Source organism: Carassius gibelio, chromosome A19, assembly GCF_023724105.1.
Source record: "Carassius gibelio isolate Cgi1373 ecotype wild population from Czech Republic chromosome A19, carGib1.2-hapl.c, whole genome shotgun sequence".
Taxonomy (NCBI): Eukaryota; Metazoa; Chordata; class Actinopteri; order Cypriniformes; family Cyprinidae; genus Carassius; species Carassius gibelio.
The window spans coordinates 24,537,380-24,560,978 of NC_068389.1; the positions used below are offsets into that span (position 1 = coordinate 24,537,380).

A 23,599-nucleotide genomic window follows, 5' to 3' on the forward strand; every position below is an offset into this window, starting at 1 on the left:
GCAAAGGGTAAAAAGGAGGAGAAGGAAAGAAAGAAAGAAAGATGCATAAACAAATGAAACCACAATCGTTTGTTTAGCTCATCTATAGCAACTCTGTTCCGATAGTCAGCTAATCTAAGTAGCATCATCTCATCTTAACCACTCTTTAAATCATTAAATGAAGCCATTAACAATTAAACCATTACCAAAGTAAATCATTAAATTAATTACAATTTAATTAAATTATTGATCAAAAGACCCACTCTGAGACGTTGCCCCTTTGAATACTAAATGTGTTCAAACATAGAGTACATTTGAGAAGGTGGTAATTAGAGATTGCATAACTTTAAAGGCTAAAAACAGTACTAACATCATATTAAACTCTGGAATCGCCAAAAAAGCAGTGCATATCTACTGAACGTGATGAAATCATGGAGGGAATCTGCAAATATTATATTGGGCCAGAGACTATTCCATACAGAATTAACCAAATGTAAATGCTTGGTTGGTCATGCAGTAAGGAATCATGTAAAAAAAGAAAAAATCTACTTTAAAGTTTTTTTTCTGGTCACCATGTGTCAGACATGTAAATGGAACATGCAATGCTAAATTTGTTTTTATTGGCCTGTTTTTCTTTTTGTTGTTATTAATTAAGACCATAACTTTTTTAATTTTTATTTTGTGGCAGAAAATAATAATAATTCGCAAGAGATAAACACTGAATTGCAAGATGTAAACTTGGAATTGCCAGAAAGAAAACCAGGATTCTTGTAAAAAATTATAATAATAATTGTGCATTTAAACTCAACTATGAAAAAAAAAGTATGATTTTTTTTTTTATTTTGGAAAAGAGGCTTCCGTAACTGACAACAATTCTAATCTGGCAATACTTCAAAATGAGGTTTCGTTTGTTAAATTTCGTTATTAACTCTCGATAGAATGATGTTCCTATTAAGTGTCACCAGCAGTTCACTATTAGCAAATAACTATGGGGCCGGTAAAAAAGTAACCACCCCATTTCTGCAGTTTGAGTCATCAGAAAGCATAGAAGTAGGTGGCACACCACCAAGAGTCTGCAGTCTTTAGACCAAAACTGCAATGGCTGCAAGCAAAACTGCAGCACAAAAATCTAGGAGCAGGCAGCATCTGTTGAAGAACCAATGAGTGCCAAAAGAAGCAACATAGTTTTTCTGTGGATGGTTTAAATGGTTTAGTAATCTAATAGTAGTATTAGTATTCTATTACTTGTTTTTGTGCATGAGAGCTTAGGACTGCGTTCTCTAGACTGAGAGCGTGAGTCATTGTACACAAAGGGCATAATACCGAAAGGCATCAGGTGTAACAGCTGATGGTGGTTTACCTTGCGTGCCTGACTCTGGTATTTGACAGCCTTCTTGGTGTCAGAAACTGCTCTCTCTACATAGTCCACAGAGTGTTCCACATTATACTCAATTCTGTCAATCATCTCTCCCTGTGAATGACAAAAATAGACACTTCAAACAAACAAAGTCTTTTCTACAATATCCACATACACACGTTTATGATCACTATATGCAGTGCCCTGTTAGACACACTTCTGTGTGTCTTGTTACAGTGTTGCAAGTTTTCAGTGTTAAGATCCCTTAACCCCGACTGATCCACAGGGACTTTGTTGTGTAATTAATTTCACCTGTCTTCGGTTTTGGAGGAAGAAATAAATTGGCATCTGTGAATTACATTTGAAAGTCAGCATCACTTTGGAGCACAGTGCACTACAATGACGTGTCTTCTTTTTTGAGCCTGATAGATGAGGCCCTTATGAATAGTATGGAAATGAGCTGCATGAATATTCTTAAAAAAATACATTTATGTAAAAAAAAAAAAAAGCACTATTCAAATTAATTTTTAGTAACTGAAATAAAACTGATATAAGTAAATATAAAAATTAGATGAAAAACTTAAATAAAAAAATAAAAATAAAATAATTTATTTTATAGAATAATTTTATATTATTTAATAGAAAATTTAATAAAAAATAAACTCTTTCACTGAAAATGTTTAGAATAAGTTTAATATGATGTACTAAAAGTGAAATAAAGATAAGGAATAAAACAACAATAATAAAAATGACAGAAAAAAAAAAAATTAAGTAAATAAATATATTACTTTTATGTTCCACTTAAAATGTTTTTAGAAACTGAAGTCAAAAATAAATATAAAAATTAAATGAAATTCAAATAAATTGAACTAATTTCATTGAAACATTTGAAATGATTTTATGTAAGTTTAATTTGTAGTACTAATACTGAAATAAAAATGGAAGATAAGGAAATATTTTTTAAAAAAATAGAGAAGAATATTAATGCATTAATGACTAAAGTTTAAAGAAAATTAAAATGAAAAAATAAATACAAAATTCTAAATATTAAATACTATAGCGATTACTAAACAATACTAAATGTCAATGTGAATATAAAAAGAGAAAAAATCTCAAATCGACTGTCATTTGTAAGCATCGCTAATAGCCTTGTGGAAGGGACTTTTGTGAAACGATAAGATTACTAAGGTTTGTTTGACAGTTTTCTTAAGGTATAACTTTCTGTGTTGTACCTGACTCTCCACAAGCATGGCCATGTCCACAAACATGTCGTGCAGCTCACGGATGCTGTTCTCCAACTTAATGATCTCAGTGTGTCGGGTCTCAATCTCATTTAGAGCCTGCTTGGTCATCTGGGAGTCCATTTTGATCTATTACATGGAGAAAACAAGAAAACATGCCAGAATGTCAACAGCAAGTTACTATTATTAAACGTTAATTTGCACAGAATTCATTCCTAAAATGCACATTTACACTGCAAAGGTGGCACAGAAGTGGCATTTCCGTGTCTTTACATGGACTGTATAATGTTGCTCAGATGTATGCAAAAATGCATTTACACAGCAGTTGCAACTGTATACTATGATACTAGGGGCTGAGGTGAGGAAAATTCAATCTGGCTTTGATGCAGCATTGCGTCTTTACACTGAATTTTGAGCAGGCACAGAGCAGTCTTAATTCAGCTCTGTAATAATGATTATCAAACAATATATTCTGGGATCTAATTCAGTGATTCCATTGAAGAACCACTTTTAGTTCCCTAATGAACCTTTCACTCCACAGTTGTTAGTGTAAAAAACATTTTAATTATCTAAAGTGCCTTTTTAAACTATAAAGAACCTTGTATGGAATGGAAAGGTTCCGTGGATGAAAGTTCTAAAATGGAACCATAAAGGACCTTTTAATAGTGAGTGAAGTCCATGAGGCTGTAGTGGCTGTTGAAATCACAAATGTTTTTTCATTTGCAAGCCAAAGTCCTAGTAAAATTACTTTTGTAAATGATCGGCGATTATTAAACTTACATCATCAGTGAAGATGGCAAGCTTCCCACTTTCCAACATGTCTTCCAGCTCCTCATTGGTAGTCGTTCTGCCAGCTAATTAAAGATATTATGAGAACATGGTATCAGTATGTGGCATAACTGTCATTTTGTTGAGCTTTGCTTACATGTAAAATGCATGTCTCGAATGCACTAACACTTAACTTGTATATTTAAAAATTAAATGCATGTTCGAGTAATGTGGAGGCTGTTTCTCAGCTTGTGTTTTTGAGCGTGGGTTGCATGTGTCGTCTTTGTGCATGCTAGCAGAACTCACTAATTTCCAGTTGTCTCTGAATACGGTCCTTGCAGCGGTCTCTGTATTTGGACTGCGTGGTGTTGTACTCTGTCATCACCTCTACAAACTTGCGTGACAGCGTGGAATGCTGTGGGATAAAGGTAGACATGTGGAGGCGTCAGGGATGTGAAAGTGTAACGGCACATCGTGACGTGAATGCACTCGCTGACAGTGGGTGGCTCAGGACAATGTATCGTGGGCCAAGTGTGATCGTGGTGAAATCGGGATGGTGCATGTTGAGCAATTACAGCACGTGTTCTGTTTCTGGACAGCAGATGGCGCTGAGGAGGGTGTTTGACAGAGCTGCTCAGTGGGAGGGCAGAGGTCACAGGAAGTATGCCTGTCTCTGAACATCCTGAAGGTCAGATTTACTGCTATTTTGCTTAATATTGTTACCATTTTAGAGAAACTAGTTTACATAATGAAATAAAAGCTTTTAAATATTCCCTGCCATACGAAAGACCACAACACGTTTTGAGTTTCTTTAAAAAAATATATCTAATTATTTATTTCTTATTTTGATTAATTATTAAGAAGAATTAATAAACGTGCTGAGAAGTAGCTACATTTGGACTATTACACTGGTGTTTTCAGTTACTTTCATACCTGTGTCTTGCGGATCCGCAAATCTGCAGATGATCTGTTCAACCCCTCCTCTTGCTCGATACTTTGTTCGATTGCTGCAGAATACAGAAATAAACTGATTATAATGAATTGTTCTAGTAAAATGTGCTAAACCCACAGCCTTCTCAACGTACCCCATAGACTGACCCTTCAAATAGCAGCTGTCTCACCCCAGTTACCTGGCTACAACAGTTACAGTTACCACCCATGACACTAAAGTAATTGTCGGACCGAGCTGTTACAGTGAAAGTGCATACACACTAGGTGTCAGACAGAGTGGTCCCAGAGTAATAACAAGTCCCTTAATCTCAGAAGAACAATAAATCTCATTGTCCACTTCAGCAGACAATGGGATTCACACTCCATTCAGTTCTAATGGAGCCCAGCAAACCATGTGTCAATGGCTACATCGGCAAGCGTGTGGATGAATTGACTGTCACTGTTGGCAACTTGCTTGTTTCATATTGATTGATTTGATTGCTTGTTTGTTAAGTATATGTATATTACATATAATATAATAATTAATATTGCATACATAACAAATAAAGTTAAATAATAATCAGTATTTATAAAAAGAATAACTTTTATAAAACTGTATACTAAATAATTTCATTTAAAACAATTATAACCCTATTATATATACATATTTAATGAAATAACAAATATATATATTTTTTTATAAAAATAAAATAAAATATCTAAAAAAATATATATATATATATAACTCTAACCCCTATATATTTAATAAACTTAATATATATAAAAAATACAAATATATATTTTATGTAGTATTAAATATTATATGTACATTATATATAACATATTACATATTACACAGGACTCTAGACTAACTTTTTGCACTGGTGCACCTTACTTTTTTCTTAGGTGCAACAGCACAAAAGTTAGGTACATCCAAATTTATGACAGCATCACATTTAACACCGCAGTTTTACAAGTTCACTTTTTTTATTGCTGTCCATATAGGCAATATTGACTTGTAGCCTGAATGATTAATTAACAATCTGGTCAACATAAAGTTCTTTATGAAAAGTTCTTTATAAAGTTTCATTTATGGTTCAGTGATTTATGGCTTCAGAAGCAAAGCACTTCAAAAGAGATTAGTTAAAACCCCTACATGTTAAGAATTGTCTATTGCTCAACTCCTTTGGCCTCAGGTGGCTGCCTTTAGAGTCAAAGATTGTGTCTAAATTAACCTTGACTACTTGATAATGAAGGTTTTAGGAGCTTTTGTAGACTAAACTTAATGCATACTTGCAAATAAGACCTGAACTTTTCTAATTTTAATTTAGTCGAAGAAGACTGTAAAAATATTCACCACCTCAAACTGATCTCAGATCTGTTTCATTGTTTATACATGTGTCCCTGGAGCACAAAACCAGTCTTAAGTCGCTGGGGTATATTTATAGCAATAGCCAAAAATAAATTGCATGGGTCAAAATCATAGATTTTTCTTTTATACCAAAAATTATTAGGAGATTAAATAAAGATCATATTCCATGAAGAAATTTCATAAATGTCCTATTGTAAATATATCAAAACTTAATTTTTAATTAGTAATATGTATTGCTAAGAATTTCATTTGGACAACTTTAAAGGCGATTTTCTCAATATTTAGATTTTGATGCACCATCAAATTCCAGATTTTCAAATAATTGTAGCTCTGCCAAATATTGTCAGATCCTAATAAACCATACATCAATGGAAAGCTTATTTATTCATTTTATTTTATTGGTGTATAAATCTCAATTTATGACTGGTGTGATGAGTCGGCTGTCCCCCCTCCTAATTATCATCATCACTGCCCTTTGCCAGGCTCCCGACAGGAGTGTGTGCTTTAGAGAGAAGGGGCGCTATAAGAGTGGCGTGTGATGGGGCACACCTGATGCAAATGGAACCCCATCACCACCACCGTTTAAATGCCGAGCGCGCCTCTCCTCTGGAGACCGGTCTCTTCCCTGTGCATGCATGCTGGTGTCCTCATGGGTCCAGGGAGGGTGTGTAGAGGAACACCTGCACCGCCAGAGACGTGAGCTGCCGGACCTGAGGTCCGGTCGAGAACTGCACCCGTTACACAACCATCATGCAAGGATGCAGGGCCGTCTAGTCCCTTCAAGCACCGCAGCCAGCGAGATGGATGCAGCCGCTGGAAGAAGCCGCCGCCCCTCACGCCCCGGGACCAAAAAGGGAGCGAGTGTGGCCACTGGACTCCGCCTCTTACCTGGACCCTCCCTTCCTGAACAATGCCCCGCCTACACAAAGCCAGCCGCACGACGAGGACACCAGATTGCCTGTTTATTTTGGACACTCTCTCTTTTGGACACTTAATTTTTTCCCCGTTTTGGTTATTTTTCTGTTAATAAAAACCTCTCCGAGGCCTGACGCCACCCCCAGTGTGTCTGTTGTTTGCTCCTCCCACCAGACTGGTTTTTGTGGTCCTGGGTCACATATATAGAGCAGGCAATTAGTCCTTAATGTTTTAAAAAAATGTTATGCGTGATTGCCCAAATAATTGTAAAAATCCATTACTTTGGCCAATTTTTGTTCAAAACGGTGATATAAAGTAAAAAAAAAAAAAATGGTTTTATACCTTTTAATTTAGAGCGCACTTTATTGGCTGTTTTCTTAATGTCAGCTGTGAGGTCCTCCAACTCCTGCTTGGTCTCTGCAGAAAAACACAAGGAAATACAAAAGAGAAGGTGTTTAAAAGCATATCATTTTTGAGTTCTCAATATTAATGAGCAATGGATGCATTATATTTAATGCATCCGACAATGCATTTAATATATTTAGGGGTGGTGTTGGCGCAGTGGATAAGACACATGCCTTTGGTGTGAGAGACCCAGGTTCGAATCCACTGTGAAACACCAATGTGTCCCTGAGCAAGACACTTAACCCCTAGTTGCTCCAGAGGCGTGCGACCTCTGACAGATATATCAATTGTACGTCGCTTTGGATAAAAGCGTCAGCTAAAAATGAATAAATGTAAATTTAGATATAGGGTACAAAGTCATGTGAGATAGATAGATAGAGAATGAATGATAGATTTGAGCTTTTAGGACTTTAACCTCAGGCCATATAATGTTCTCGTTGTTTTAAAGAGTAAAGCGAGGCGTCTGTGATAAAGTGGAGGATGTGTGTGTAGACTGCAGGCTGCAGTCATATGTTGATTGATAGTTACTGCAGTGCCATTCACTCCCTGGACACCACCTCAGCCTTTTCAACTCCCACCTACACACTCTCCTCTCCTCTGACTAATCCAATCCCTCGCTACTTTCTCTCATTTCTCCAGCCATGACAGTCTGATGACCGTGACATTTCTTCCACTACGAATGTTAATGCCAGTATCACTTCACTGGGGAGTATTTGTGTGTTTGTTAAGAGGAATAATGCACTTACAAATTCATACTGAAATATTTGCTGTAATATATATATGCACAATGAGATATTTTAGTCTCAAATGTAGTATTTCAATATGTTTTGTTAATTGAGCTATGTGTTAAGCATTACATATGAGCAACATATTATCACAAAATTGGCTTTAATAAGCCGGGCTGAGGGATTTATACAAGCCCCACACTATTAATCTCTTGGCGCCTCTTTCTGGCCATCAATATTGTGACCCCCGCTGATCACTCTCAGAGGGATGGATGTGTGTGGTGGGTGGGAGAGGAGTGATATATCATATGTCTATACATTGTGCAGAGGAATTAATCACTTTGATTTGTCATTTCATAGTATATACGGGCAAATCCTCAATTAGGGGAACTTTTCTGTCACCAAGGATGACTGCTTTTTTAGCTTTTGAAAGATGGATAATAATAGCTTTGATCTTTTTAATTGTGTGTCCTTAACTCCTTTACTTACCGTTTTTATGAGTCCCAAATGGTTAAAATTGCCTATGCAATTACATATGAATATATATATATATATATTTGTACATGAAAATGGCCTTTTTGAGCTTTTACAGAAGTCTGAAAATTTGCATTGAAAACTATATTTCCTTTTCTAGAGAATTACAGACTTTCAAAATAAAGGAAAAAATAAATTAAGTACTTAAAATGATTGATAAATGTCAATTCTTTTTTTCATTTTGACAAACAAAATGATGTTGCTAAGGGCTTAAACGGCAATGCTGTTGTGTAAAACAATGATCTGTTTAGTCACTGGTGTCTGTTAATATGCCATTCTAGTTCCCCTCTCCATCGATTCAACAAAAGTGTAATGTATCTCCTGTCACTGAGTTTGCATCAGAATATTTGCACACCGCAACACTATTGTTGTGCTTACAGACAGCTAAATGCGGTCCTGCTCTTTCCTGCTCTATGAAAACAAACCATCATTTCATGTCAGCTGTTTTTTTTTTTTGCTCATGTGGTGGAGAGATCGATTTGACTGACGAGGATGTTTCACTGTTTAACATGACATCTAACCAGCACTTTAATTCCTCTTGAATGCAATTTTTGCAGTTGCCACACATTTGCTGAAGAGAAGCAGACCTGTTACAGAAGCATATGATGTGTAGTATTTCTACAAAATCTGCGTGCCGCCTTATTAAACACTTTTCACAAATTCAAAGAATCCTGAAATTAAGATCTACGGATTATGTCTTGATTTACTAATAGCCATAATTTTTATAATATTTTATCAACTAGTGTTTAATGTAAATTTACTAGATTTATTGTAGGTAAACGAACTACATGAACCTGAAATTCTGTGTAGCATATGGTGTTTGTTGATGTCTACTAAAGATTATCATCTCTGTAGGATTTTTTTTTATTTTTGCCACCACCTACTGCAAAATACATTTAGTACAACATTCTAACAAATAAATAAGCATTCATAGCAATACTTTTATGTTTGCTTCAGAAAACTGATCATACAACACAAACCATCTAGACCGCAAAAAGTTCTCAAACCCAGAGGACTGGCATTATAGAAATGCTAACCAACCAGATGCACAGCTCATCTTTACTTGCTAACGTCACTCACCTGCAGGCTAACATGGAGAACGATTAAGGGCAGTGCACTATAATTCTGATGGCTAATTTAGTCATTTAAGCTGATTGGGTGAAATGCATTAATGAACTAGGACAACGCGGTAACTGTTAGTCACAGAGGTTACGATTTCTGCTCAAGGTCACATCTGCAGCTGAAATCTGGCTTTTTCACAAACATTGCACAACGTTTAGTTTTGTACAGTAGCGCTTGAACAAGAATGTAAAAACAAGGTGACTTCAGTTTAAGGATAATATAAAATGCTTTGGTTATGCAGCGGTGGTATTTTAACGGAGAACTTGAGCTGCTAACATAGATGTTGTGGATTAGCGTCGAGAAGCATTGACCCAGAAATGTTAGTGAGATCACAATAACACTGGATCACTTGAGGGCGAGGGGGATGGTATTGCAGTCTTGGTTAAGGATCTAAGCAGCAACCACAAAATTTAGCTTGATCTCAAGTATAGGGGTGACCCATGAACTTTACAGCAACTGAGATTAGATTCCTGTCATTGTATTTAGAGTAAGATATATCAGATAAATGTAAAATGACAGTGTAGTGTCTGTCTTTCCCTTTTTTGTGTGTTCTTGTGACTGAATTAAAAGCCTTCTGCTGTAAAAAAGAGAAACTGGCCTTGGCAATAAATATTGAATGCTTCTGTGCTGTACATTTTATGCAGTATCTATGTATAACATCACAAGCTCAATACACAACAAAAACACACACAACACAGACTGGAGCTGAAGGAGAATAATACAAGGAGAACAACTACTGTAAGATATTTAAAGCAATAAATTAAAATATATATTTATATTCCCATTTATTTACTCCCATGTCATTTAGCTGTGTATAATTCTGATCTTAAGAAGAATGTCTGGGCCATCATTTTCCATAAAAAGATTATAGATTGTGATTTATAAAACCAAAAAAGTACAAAAATATAACAAAATATACTCCATTCATTTTGTAATTTTCGGAGCATAAGAGAATAAATCAGCATCCATATTTGTTGAGACAACTTTAATATCTTTATATAAGTTAACTAATAATTTTACGTCAAGCACAAACACTCTAATAATTTTAAGATTTGATTACTAATCACAGCAATCATTAATTAATATTATTTTTTAAGAATATGAAAAAGTGTCTTGGGGCGACATGAGGGTGAGTAAATGATGACATTCTCATTTTGGTTGTGCTATTCCTTTAAGGATTACTTTATTTAATATGTTCTCCACTTCTCCTCGGGTTTCTGGTTCACACTGACACAGATATCGAGACAGACACTCAACTTCCATAGGTTCCCTTCATCCTTCATGCAGCATGGTGAGGAAAGCAAAAGAAAAACAGACAGGGAGGAAAGCAAAAGAAAAGAGGGGGGGGCAGAAAATAATGTTCTTATACAGTACATGCATGCAACAACTCAACAGAAACCAAAGCGAATCACATGCAGTCAAATGTATGAAACTGAACCAAAACTGTCAGACACAACTAGAGACATCATTTATTAAAGATTCATCTATAGCAGCTGAGTCATTCGTAGGCTGTGGATTTTTTAAACTAAGCCATGCAGGCAGCTCAGAAGGCACACTGGTGTATTAACAGCATTTACGGCACAAAAAGGAATTGCAAAAAGAATGACTTTCATTTGCATTTAGTTTTAACCACAGTTCATAGGCTGATTTAGCTAAAAAGCAACTAAGTGTGATAAAAGACATCTAAAATGCACACCACGTATCTATTTGCTGTTTAATAACCATTTGTATGCAATATTTCAGCATCTATTCAAGTAACAGATTGGACAAAAGCATTTCTCCATTACACACCACCAGGGGTGGTTCTAGGGTGAGTGGAGATCCGGGGCTTAGCCCAGAAAAATCCATGTATGTGACTTTTTTTATTTTAATAAATCAAAAAGGTTTACCTTGTTTAAAATATACAAAAACAATAAAACAAAAACAAATTTAAAACTTTTTATTTAAAGTATTGAGGAAAATACATTTGCTTTTTGCAAACAAAAATTAAGAATTGCAAAACAAATGAAACAGCGCGAAAGCAATGATTTTGCAATAAATATTTTCCATGGTCATATCCATTAATTTATTTGCAATGCTGCTTTTATTTTGTGTGTCAGTTTAGTTTGAGCTTGCGATACCATTTTCCCTTTGCGCTTTACTTTTCTGCACGTCTCTCTTTGTGGAACTGTTTTGACGTGGGGGTGGAGTCAATGGACGGGGGCGTATACAACATGCCTCCCTGGAAGTGACGTCATCGGCCCGAGACGCAACTCACTGATCCAGGTCCTGTCAAGATGAGCAGAGACTTTCGAGTGGATCGTTTATTTTTATTCAGTAGCATTAAAACATTCATGTTTTCGTTTTATTTACTTTATTAACAAATGTATGTATTAGCAGCATTTGCTCAAGTTAAAGAAGTTGTTAACATGAACATCTGCTGTTAATTTCTCTCTATTTGCACACTTTTATAGCATTATGTGTATTGGGATCGCTATTCATTTGAGTCAGTTCGGGAGTTCGTAGCGGGATCGCAAATCATTTGAGTCAGTTCGGGAGTTCAAAGCGGGATCGCGAATCATTTGAATAAGTTGGGAGTTCGTAGCAGGATCGCGAATCATTTGAGTCAATTTGGGGATCGCGAATCATTTAAAGCAGTTCGGGAGTTCGTAGCGGGATCGCGAATCATTTGAGTCCTCTGACTCCAGTTTGGGAGTTGGAGCGGGATCGCAAATCATTTGAGTCAGTTCGGGAGTTCGTAGTGGGATCGCAAATCATTTGAGTTAAGTTTGGGGATCACGAATCATTTGAATCAGTTCGGGAGTTCAAAGCGGGATCGCGAATCATTTGAGTCAATTTGGGGATCGCGAATCATTTGAATCAGTTCGGGAGTTCGTAGCGGGTTCGCGAATCATTTGAGTCAGTTCGGGAGTTCAAAGCAGGATCGCAAATCATTTGAGTCAATTTGGGGATCGCGAATCATTTGAATCAGTTCGGGAGTTCGTAGCGGGATCGCGAATCATTTGAGTCAATTTGGGGATCGCGAATCATTTGAATCAGTTCGGGAGTTCAAAGCGGGTTCGCAAATCATTTGAGTCAGTTTGTGGTTCGCAAATAATAGCTGTATATGGATAGGCATTTTTAACTAATTTAGTAGCTAGTTCTAATTACGTTTTCCACGCTTGTTTAGGTGTGAAATGTGAACTTGTATTTTTTGTTTTAATGATGTGCCTTTTAACAGTATCAAGTATATTAAAAAACGAAACAAATCGTGCCTAAAAAGTGCACGCATCTAGGCTAATGTAAAGTTACACGATGAAGTCATACTAGTGCACTTGTGCATTTTGAGTGTGTTCTTTCACTGCATTATTCGGTGTATTCAAATGCATTTATGAATGCATGTGAATGATCACAAAATTCAAAATATGAACCCTTTGTGCCAAAAGGGTTCTTTCTTGTCATTATAGAACCTTTTTACCATAAAAGGTTCTTTGGAGTTGAGTAAAGAACCCTATGGTTCTATATAGAACCCCAATGATCCCTTTCTTCTAAGAGTTTTTTGTCATAAGTTATACTGTTTGTAATTTCACTGATTTGACAGTTGACTTACTGCATGACACATGCACATTTACTAAAGAGTTGCTGTCAGAATGACCTCACACATTAGTCAGACAATACTGGAATGACTCTGACACATTTGCCGTAACTGAAGACTGTTGCTGGGGAAAGATGAGGTGTGCAGGATTTTTTAGCAACATTTGAGGACTCAGAACTGAAGAAAAAGCCTCTATAGATGCAGTGTGGGCTGGTGCACTATGAGGTGTGTGGGCTGGGTCTAACAAACACTTGGAGCGATGTGGTGGCTGTGCCTCTTTTGTAGAGTGGGTGGCGCAAATGCAAGGTATTATTGAAAGTCTTATATAGGCTCACCAATGAGCTCATATATCAAGTATATATCATATAAGTCAAGGAGCTGGTGCTTTCCAAAAGTTCATTTCAATCCTTGCAACTTTTTCCTGCATTGTGACGGAGAATGCATGCATAACTTGCTCATATATTTAGGGGTTGTACATGTGTTAAAGGAATAGTTGACCCCCCCCCCCCCCCCCCCCACAAAAAAAATGTAGATGTGATTGTTTCTTAATCAGAATAAATTTTGAGAAATTTTGCATTACATCAATTGTTCACCAATGGATCCTCTGCAGTGAATGGGTGCCGTCAGAATGAGAGTCCAAACAGCTGATTAAAAACCACACAATAATCCACAAGTAATCCACATCACTCCAGTCCATCAATTAACATTGAAATGCAGCGAAAAGCTTCATGTTTGTAAAAATAAATAAATCCATCAAGACATTTTTAACCTCAAACCATCATTTCCACCATAATAATGATTCCTCCAGTAAAAAAAGTAATCTCGTCTGAATCAAGGAGAGAAATATGCAAAGATCAATCACCATTTACAAGTGAAAACTGTTCTAAACAAATATTTTGGTGTATTTTGATGTGAGATGACAACAGGGGATGGACTTTTTCACTGGAGGAAGTGTTTTTTATGAATTATTGGCTCATATTTTGGCAAGAAGCAGCATTTAAAAGTTAAAATACCTTAATGATGGATTTGTTTCTTACAAACACGCAGCTTCTCACTTCACAAGACATTAATTGATGGACTGGAGTGATGTGGATAACTTGTGGATTATTGTGATGTTTTTATCAGCTGTTTGGACGCTCATTCTGACGGCACCCATTCACTGCAGAGGATCCACTGGTGAGCAAGTGATGTAATGTTAAATTTCCCCGCACTTCTCAATAAAGAAACAAACTCATCTACAGCGTGGATGGCCTGAGGGTGAGTACATCTTCAGCAAATGTTCATTTTTGGGTCAACTATTCTTTTAAAAGCATAATTCACTGAAAAAATGAAAATTCTGTCATCATTTACTCCCCTTCTGCACATAAAAAATAGTCTATGTGACTGAATTTATCCATAACTTAGGTTTTCATCTGTTTCTCATGCAAAAGATTTTAAATATAGCACACAAGTCATTTTTATGTTACTTTTATGTATAGAAGGTGAGTAAATTATTCATCTTTGAGAGAACTATTCCTTTAAGGGCGAGCAGTATAATAGACATGGCAAATATATCCGATGCATTACTGTTAATGTTGAAGATGTGGGTGGAGGTGATTGCTAATGTAAAAATTTGTCATCTTGCCCTGAGATATACAGTAGATATGCATTCACAAACATGTGTCCATGTGGTGTATTTGTCTGCGCAAATAGATTGATATGTGGGAGGTAAAACGTCAAATTTGCATATATTTTTTTTTTATTCCATGACTGACCGTCTCACTAATGAAGTGTCACATACAGTACTTTAGTTCTTTAAAAGGAACTACCTTCTAGGAAGAATGTTCATCTTTAAACTCCACTAAATGCTTTTTCGTAGATCACACAGTGTATACGCTGAGACTGTGTGCTGATGAGTGGGACTCACTTTCATCAGGGTTGGGTGCTGCTAGGATGGCACTGTGCTGCTTCTTGACCTGTTCTACATCTTCTGACAGCTTTTCAATACAGCCACGGATCTCCTCCACCTGTTAGGAGAACATGCGTTAAATTCTGCAACAATACAGTGGCTTTTGCAAATGATACAACAAAGGACCAAATCTAAATCACTGTCTACTTGCACATTGTCATGCTCTGTGATAAGAAAATAATAAATAATACAAATAATATTTCTTTTTTAATAATAATTTATATTTATAATATTTTTTTAAATCAGCTATGAAAATTTTTGACATTTTAATAATAGTTTTGTATCCTATATTACAGATAACATATTAAATCTTGTCACATGAAATGTTAGCTGAAGAAACCTATTTGATTTTAATTTTAGTAAGTAAACATGCAGAAACTAAAGTGCATTACAGTATGCTTTAAAATGAATAAATATCATGCTGGTAAATCATACCTTCATCATTTTAACGAGAGGCTTCTCATTTATTATTTCTTAACAATTACAATTACAAATACTTTGCATTACAAATGATATTATCACCATTTTAGTTTGCCTATGTAAAGACTAAAATACATAATTTTTTAAACAGATTTTTGCCATAATTTGCAGTCTAAACGAGTCAACGCTAGTTGTTAAAATGTCAGAGCTAGTCTGCTTTCAGAGTTGACTGATTTCACAGAATATCATACTCAGTATTTGATGGGCGCAGACTTTTTTATTTTTTTGTTTCTGACTATGAGTCCATCCAGTCAGAGGATACCAAACATTTAATATTTTGAACACATTTTTTCAAAGCTAATGTTTCTGTGTGAATATAGTGTTCTAAAAACCTGTTCAAAATTTAAAAGCCTCTTAGTGTGTTAAATTTTTTAAGGCGAATTGGAAAAGTTATCATATTTTAATAAATGGTTTGTCTCTCCCATGCTTTAGTGGCAGCAGCACTCAAGTTGACATGAAGAAATTTTTGAACAAAACAAATAATCTACATTGGCATAAATACTATTATGATATTTTACAAATTATGATATTTGCCTTGAGAGGAATTTTACCTGTTCGAAAAATTCATCCATAAAGTGGTCTCGGTCGACATGAACGACTTCCTCATCATCGTCACTGTCCTTAGCCTGTGACAAAAAACAAATACACCACTTTAATGTCTTGATAATCTCAATGAAAGAAAAGAAATTATTTCAAGTATATGGAAAATGTTTTTTTAGAATGTTGGATGAGCACAGAGAGCACTAATAAAATCAGAAATGTTGCACAACATACATATACAGTAAATGGTATGTAAATAGGAAAGCATTATGCGTTTGAATATATTACCATTAAATAATTTACATTTACATGGATTCGTTTAGCTGATTTTTTATGCCAGAGTGACTTCCAAATGAGAAATACAACAACATAAGTCATTCATTTTAAAGAGAAAGTAATATGCAACATAAAAAAACTGCAAAAAAAAACAACCAAAACGTATTAATAAAATTTTCTTAAACCGTGCTGATTTATTGTTATTCTTTGCTGCTGTTTTTGGTGGCATCACTCAATATCTCACCCAAGAACACTGATAATGGCCCAAAAACATTTGATATCAATACGCCATCATGCTGTTCCTCAGCAATTGGGCTTTAAAAGAGCAACCGTATTCAACACATCCAGATTCCAGACTGCTTCTTACTCCATTACTCCTAAAGGATAATGTTGGGCAGCCTAATAAACTAATGCAAATCACATGTTTTCAGATGAGCGCACAGTGTCAAATTTAAAAGATGGTTTGATTGCGTTCACATATTGGTATGAGAATTGGGGATAGCTGGAGGGCCATCTCGGATTAGCTGTACGGCCAATCCACGTTGAGCAGAATAGGGAGTTCTCCTGTGTGTGTGGTCATAAAGACCATCCCGCCTCCCAACCTCTGCACTCTTTCTGGGAACTAATAGCTCTTCATTTCAAGCAAACTGCTTCCCGTTCAATGAAATGGCTATTTCCAGAGAGAAAACATAATTTATAGTGACAGTTAGGAGAATGAGCTGGAATCTTGTTTACTGGAACACACTGATTAATATTCAGCCGTGATGTTGTAGTACTCAAGGCTAGACTTGAGATCATTTTTTGAAGGTCTTGGTCTGGTCTCAGTCTCCACTACATTTATACTCTGTCTATTCTCAGTCTCAGACTAAGAGGATTCAGGATTTTATTGATCAAGACCACAACTGAAGGTCCTAAATTGGTGGTGCACTGTCTGATTTATGTGTTAATTTTTCATTTTGAATGAATGTAAAACGTCCTGCTTCAAATGTATTCCAATCAAAACTTTAAGCACAAAGTGAAAATGGCAATGATATCTGTGTAATGACATCCTTTAATGTCTGTAAAATGGATGATTATGAATAAAACAAAGAGCAGATGAAAAAGACAGGGCTTCTAAAAAAAGAAAAAAGAAAAAAAATGTATACTGTTGATTGTGATTAAAGGTACAATTTGTAAGATATTTGCAGTAAAATATCCAAAAACCACTAGGTTAGTGTTATATATTATATATTTTGTCCAGCTAATTACTAACAATATCTCTAATGTTTTCAACTACTTGTAAATCATGAGAAAATTCCCATTCTAAACAGTGACACAGGGCGGGGCAGTGCAGTCGCCTGTCAATGACGTTAGTTACCCTTTGTTACAGCCTTTACTAATGTAGAAACCACAGATTTCTAAAGACAAGATTAGTATTATGGGGCGTACATGCCAAACGGGGCATCGCTTCTCTAGACCCGCACAATGACGCATCTGATCTATAGTCTGATCGCGTCTTTCCATTGACTTTGTTTGTAATCTACTCTCGCAAATCGTTGAACTCGCGTTAAATCCATGATTTATCTTTCCGTCTGATTGATGGCCATCAGCAGTTGGGTAGAAGACAACAAATCCCATTATTGCACACTCCTTCTTAACATCATCAAACTACGCAATTGTTTTGATAGTGTGCCCTCTAGTGGCAGGTCCTACAACCTGTACCTTTAAGTAATTGGAGCTATTCAAATTCAATGATGACTGTTTTGAAACAGTTTTCCCAAATGCTTTTTTTTTTTTTTTAAATCAATGCTTATGATAAATTCCAGACTGCAGACAGGAAGTTGTTCATTCGTATTTGAGAGTTTTACGAAGGTTGTGTGGAGTTGGGATTCTCTGTCAATGCAACATTTCCGGATCCCATTTGGTTGGAGCTTCGTCAAAAATATGCAACAGTCCGACCGGATGTCATGTATTCCATTTAAAAACTAAGTGCAAAGTAAAAATGGCAATGATATTTGTCTAAAGTCATCTTAGTCACCTGATATGTCTGTGAAACGGACAAATATGAATAAAGAATAAAAAATAATTATTTTATTGTTTAACACAGTAGCCTTAGACATAATATTTCTTTCCAAAAGTAATGGCAGTCGATTATCCTGGTAACAGTGTGTTTATCATTAATCCATCACACTTGATTATGTTCAATAATGGGTAAATGCTTATGTTGATATGCAAACTTAAACAAGGGCTGCTTCCGAAAACTTCACTGCCTCGCTGCCATATGAGGCAGTGACTTTGCAGGCAGCACTTTTGCATGAATGCACCTCATGAAACTGATTTCGGACAGGCTTCTGAGGCAGTGTAACAGTTTTAATGATCTACAACAAAATAGTTTTGGTGATAACTAAACAAATATTTAATTACTATAATACTGATTTTTCGCTAGAAATAACATTTAAAAGTGCAAAATGTTAGTCAGAAATATACATTTACACTCAAACTGATCACCAAACGCAACTTTCAGACGCCGCCTTTAACTTAACTTTAATTTAATTTGAATTCTTAAACTTCCTTCCGACTGCCACTAGGAGGGCTGTGACAGTTACATATTAAGGAGATGTCTTAAAGTGGCTTAAATTTAGTTGGCTTTAAATATTTAGCGTGATTTACATAACATGAAAACGCTAAGCTCTTTAGGGTTACTTTTATTTTTACTTTAGTGACAAATATTGTGACTAATATTTGTTATTAACTCTAGGGCAGCGTTATTATAGTTAACTAAAACTAAAACCAAAACAAAATGTAATTGCTAAACATTGAATGAAATATTTAAATAATAATTTAAAAACTTTAAGTTAAAAATAGCAAACTAACTAAAAACTAAAACCTAAAATAATAAAAATATTAAAAAGATATAACAAAACTATTAAAAATGGCAAAACACAACAAAATGATTAAACATTTAACTTCAATTTTAAATCTAAACATTATTATATAAAGATTACATTAAGAAACATGATATGAAAATATATTAATATAAAAATTCTAAATATAAACAAAACTCTAATAATAGACTATATCAGTAATACTAAAATATTAAAAATAAAATACTGCTATAGGATCAACATAAACTGACTTAAATAAAAATAAATAAAACTATAATATAAAATATTTTCATATTTAAATAAGCCCATTCAGAATAAAATAAAATCAGGTGGGCGGGCAAAATTTATTATTTTGCTGGTAATTTGGTTGACAAAAATTCACAGGAATAAATGTACGTGATAGATTACTGGTTATTTCTTGAGCTGCATGTTTATAATCGTAAATATTTCTACAGCAGTGCTATGCTAGACATAACTGTCTGCCAGTCAAGTGACGGATGCTTCAGCCTGCCTATCTGCAACAAACGTCATTTAATTCATGCAGAGGCTATTTTCACTCACCCTCCATCAGATAATGGCAATAAAGTCCCTTCCCCCCACAAGCAAAGATGAAATGTCCAATGCTTTTAGCTTACTGACAATTGCTTATTGATTCAATATTTTAGCTACCCATTTCTGTTTAAGCCCCCTGATTCTATGCCTTATTCATGATTCTAGTTCCCCATGACAAGAGTATTGCATGTCAAAGCACAATGAAATGGTAGCAGAAAGTGGCCGCTGTGTTGTCTCATCAGCCGTGCTAATGTTTACTCGCCTTCTTCTCTCCTTATCTGGCCGCTCCCTTTCCGATCCCTGCCCTCCCTGCCCCCTCAGCATCTGGTTTCACTGGGAGTGGCTTTGCCGCTGGTCCCCTGCACTCTATATCTACGGTACCGCAGTATCAGTCGCTAATGACCTTTGCAAAAAAAAATTTAACATTTCTGTACTATAGCAACAGATTTCAGGAAGGAGCAGAGGCCTGGTGGATTTCAGAGCTGAATTGTAGCACTGAAGCCTCCTACCAGTGGGGTTAGGGTATTGGTGATGATGGAGGATTCTGCAAATGTTGGTGCCCTTTTTTTGGAAGACACATTCTGTGTCTACAAAGCTGGAGAGCACAGATAAGGTCTGGGGGAACAGTTTGGAGACAATAAATCTCCTACGATGTTAGACAAGGGTCACAGTGGGACAGCAAAAAACAATTCATATCTGCTTTCATATCTTTTGCTCTTGAGTGACAAGAAGGGATCCTCTGCTCGAAGGTGATAAATTTTAGGGCAAGGGTGTCAAACTCAGTTCCTGGAGGACCCCAGCCCTGCTCCAACATACATACCATGTAGTTCTTTTTAAATAAGCTTAATCAGTGAGTGAGTGAGTGACGTGTGGCCAAGTATGGTGACGCATACTCTGAATTTGTGCTCTGCATTTAGTCCATCCAAGTGCACACACATAGTGAACAAACACACACGCACAGTGAACACACACCAAGAACAGTGGGCAGCCATTTTTGCTGCAGTGCCCAGGGAGCAGTTGGGTGTTCGGTGCCTTGCTCAAGGGGTCTCATCTCAGTTGTGGTATTGAAGAGAGTGCTGTACATTCACTCCTCCCACCGACAATCCCTGCAGGTGAACCCGTGACCTTTGTGTTACAAGTCTGACTCTCAAACCTTTAGGCCATGATTCAGTTAGGCTTTAATCTCAACTCAGCAGAGTTTGACACCTCTGTTTTAGATAATTGTTTTAGAGATATATTTGGTGATACCTTAAAATATTTTAGCCTGGAAATTACAGAAAGGATATTTATACTGCCTTTTGATTACGTAGCTCAGGATTAATTTGCTATGAAGATTATGGATTCCATTATTAGTCATCAAACAACTGACTACTCAAGTTTTTTTGAGGTTTATCCAGATTTTATACATAACACACACACACACACAAACACACACACACACACACACACAGACACACACACACACACACACACACACACACACACACACACACACACACACAAATAATTTATAAAAAATACACAAAAAACAGTAATAATAAGAAACATTATTGCAATTTAAAATAACAGTTTCCTATTTTAATGCATTTTAAAATGTAATTTATTCCTGTGATGTGGATATAAATCTGCAGTGTCATGATCCTTCAGAAATCATTCTAATACACTGATTTTCTACTTGTTTATTATTCTTACTATTAATGCTGAAATATATTAATATTAAGTTGTGCTGCTTAATAGTTTTGTGGAAACTATAATGCATTTTTCAGGATTTTTTTAAAATATAAAATTTGAAATATTTTATAACATCTTTATTGTCACTTTTGATTGACTTTTGAAATTAGTCTAAGCTAATATTTTGATATTTATATTGATTGATATTTTCACTCTTAATATTAATATTAATTATTTATGAGGACCCTTCTTCCAAGACTTGCATTGGTGACCCCCCTCTTGGTCTGAGAGCTAGGTGCTACGCCCCTTCTAGTTATTGACACATGCTCCGGAGTCTGTTCTGTGACTGCCTTAATTGAGTTGTCTATGCTCCCCTCATTTGTTTTTTTTTTCTATGAGATATGCCTTTTTCAGTCCACATACACTCTGAGCATACAGACTCATACTTAATTAAATACTGAGCATGCTACAGTCTCATAGGGTTTCTAAGCCTGTCTAAAGCCCCTTTCACACTGCCATTCCAGCAAATACATGGGTAAAGTGTTCCGGCAATTGTTCCCGGGTCGCTAGACTTTGCACTTTCACACTGCCAGTGATTACCTGGGATATGTGCTTGCTTTCACACACAACCCGTAAAGATCCCGTAACGACACGTGACATCAGGACGTGACGTGTAATGTACAAGTCGAAAACGTTAGGCCCGTTATACTTTCACAGAAGCTGGCGAACAATCTCGGTGTCAATGCGGAAAGTGAGGAACTAACTGATCTCTGCTTCATTATAGTTTGCACATATCTTTGCGTCGCGAACGTTGATCTTCCTTCAAAACAACCGGTAAAAGAGTTGCGCGATAACGTGCGTCATCACTTCGACACGGCATTAGATCTGGATTTTGTTCACACAGCATTCGTCCCCGGGTTGAACCCGGCAATGTTACTAGGTCCCCGACCCGGGTTCAATGCCGGAATCAATCCCGGGATGTGGTTGCTTTCACACAGAAGGCGACCCGGCAATGTTCCGGCAATATGCCGGGTCCGACGTGCAGTGTGAAAGGGGCCTAAGTAACAGCCTCAGTTACCCCTTAGGAATTGTTTTCTAAAATCCATATTATGGTAAGTGCACATGCTGTGCTCCTATGCACTTTCTAAAATCCATACTGTTGTAAGTGTGCACGCTAAGGATCCTTCGCACTTTCTAAAATCCTGCATGGTATGGGTTGTCAGCCTCATTCCCTTTCTCTGAGTTGGTTTAGGCCCCGGTTTTCACCTTTGGCCCCACTCAACTTACTTATCCCTGGTGATGAAATTCTGAGCAGATCTGTCCAGTCAGTTCCTTTGAGCAAGCTCATTCAGAGCTGGCGGTAGTCCCCTGGGTGACAGGACAGGGTCTGGATTATTGTAACCTAGACGCCTGGCCATATCCCCTTGAAAGGCTTGGAATTAGAAGAAAGTGATTCTTTTGAGTTCTGCCCCAGGTTCAGGCTTTCCAGCCCAGCCCTTAACAAGTAGGTTTTAGGGTATGCAGCTCAGGCCTTTGGCTGAAGGGGATAATGTCACTGACAGCTGTCAAGGTGTCCTAAGGGCAACTCCCATTGCTTTGTAGAGTTGGCATTTAGTGCTCACCGTGGTGCTAGACATTCACTCCCTTCAGCATGACGGCGTGGGTATGGCATTCTCCATAGATACCCCTAGAGGATGCAGTTTGATGTTCCCTCAAAAGGGAACGTCTCAGGTTTCATATGTAACCATGGCTACCTGAGAAGGGAACGAGACACTGCGTCCTTTAGACGACCTGCCATGCCTCAGACGAAGAAGTAAATTACGTTTTCTCCCGGTGCTCTTTTATACTGTGGTCGCACCGGGAATGGCGTCATAGGCTGTCGCCAGCCAATGTTATTGTCGTGTTTAGATGTATCAGACACCAGTCACACTTAAGGCATTCCCCATAGCGACCACTAGAGGACGTTATGATGGTATTTGTCCATTTGTCCATTTTATCCAGAGCAACTTGAGTCGCGTTTCCACCGCAGGAACTCATTTATCAAGTACACTGCTGTTTGCAGAATTACCGGATTTGCGTCGTCGCGGACATCACACTCCCGAGTCGAATGCACAAAGTCCAACCTACCAAAGATGCAAGTCGCAACTGTGCGTGATTTGTATTGAGAAACGCGCACAGACTACACGTGACCAGACTATATGCCTGATCTTCCTGGTACTTTAGACCGTGGTGGAAACACAGAAAGCAACAGGTCTGGGGGGAAAATAGTTCCTGGGGAAAAACGTTCCTGGTACAAGGGTTCCGGGTAATTTCGGTGGAAACACGACATAGCACTGCATTCAAAGT

General features: G+C 36.7%; 2 protein-coding genes across 2 annotated transcripts in view; one reads left to right on the top strand and one right to left on the bottom strand.

Annotated features, from left to right (window-relative positions):
• Positions 1-23,599, top strand: part of LOC127935466 (zinc finger and SCAN domain-containing protein 32) — a 69,532-nt gene that overhangs the window by 7,508 nt on the left and 38,425 nt on the right. The window lies entirely within an intron of this gene.
• The window catches only part of LOC127935483 (syntaxin-1B), a 44,150-nt gene that overhangs the window by 5,615 nt on the left and 14,936 nt on the right, over positions 1-23,599 (bottom strand). Inside the window, exons 2-9 of the mRNA XM_052533393.1 lie at positions 15,902-15,976; positions 14,829-14,928; positions 6,905-6,979; positions 4,279-4,352; positions 3,652-3,760; positions 3,358-3,431; positions 2,569-2,706; positions 1,340-1,450 (exon numbers count right to left, since the gene is read on the bottom strand). Of these exons, the coding sequence (XP_052389353.1) occupies positions 1,340-1,450; positions 2,569-2,706; positions 3,358-3,431; positions 3,652-3,760; positions 4,279-4,352; positions 6,905-6,979; positions 14,829-14,928; positions 15,902-15,976 (756 nt within the window). The remainder of the gene's footprint in view (positions 1-1,339; positions 1,451-2,568; positions 2,707-3,357; positions 3,432-3,651; positions 3,761-4,278; positions 4,353-6,904; positions 6,980-14,828; positions 14,929-15,901; positions 15,977-23,599) is intronic.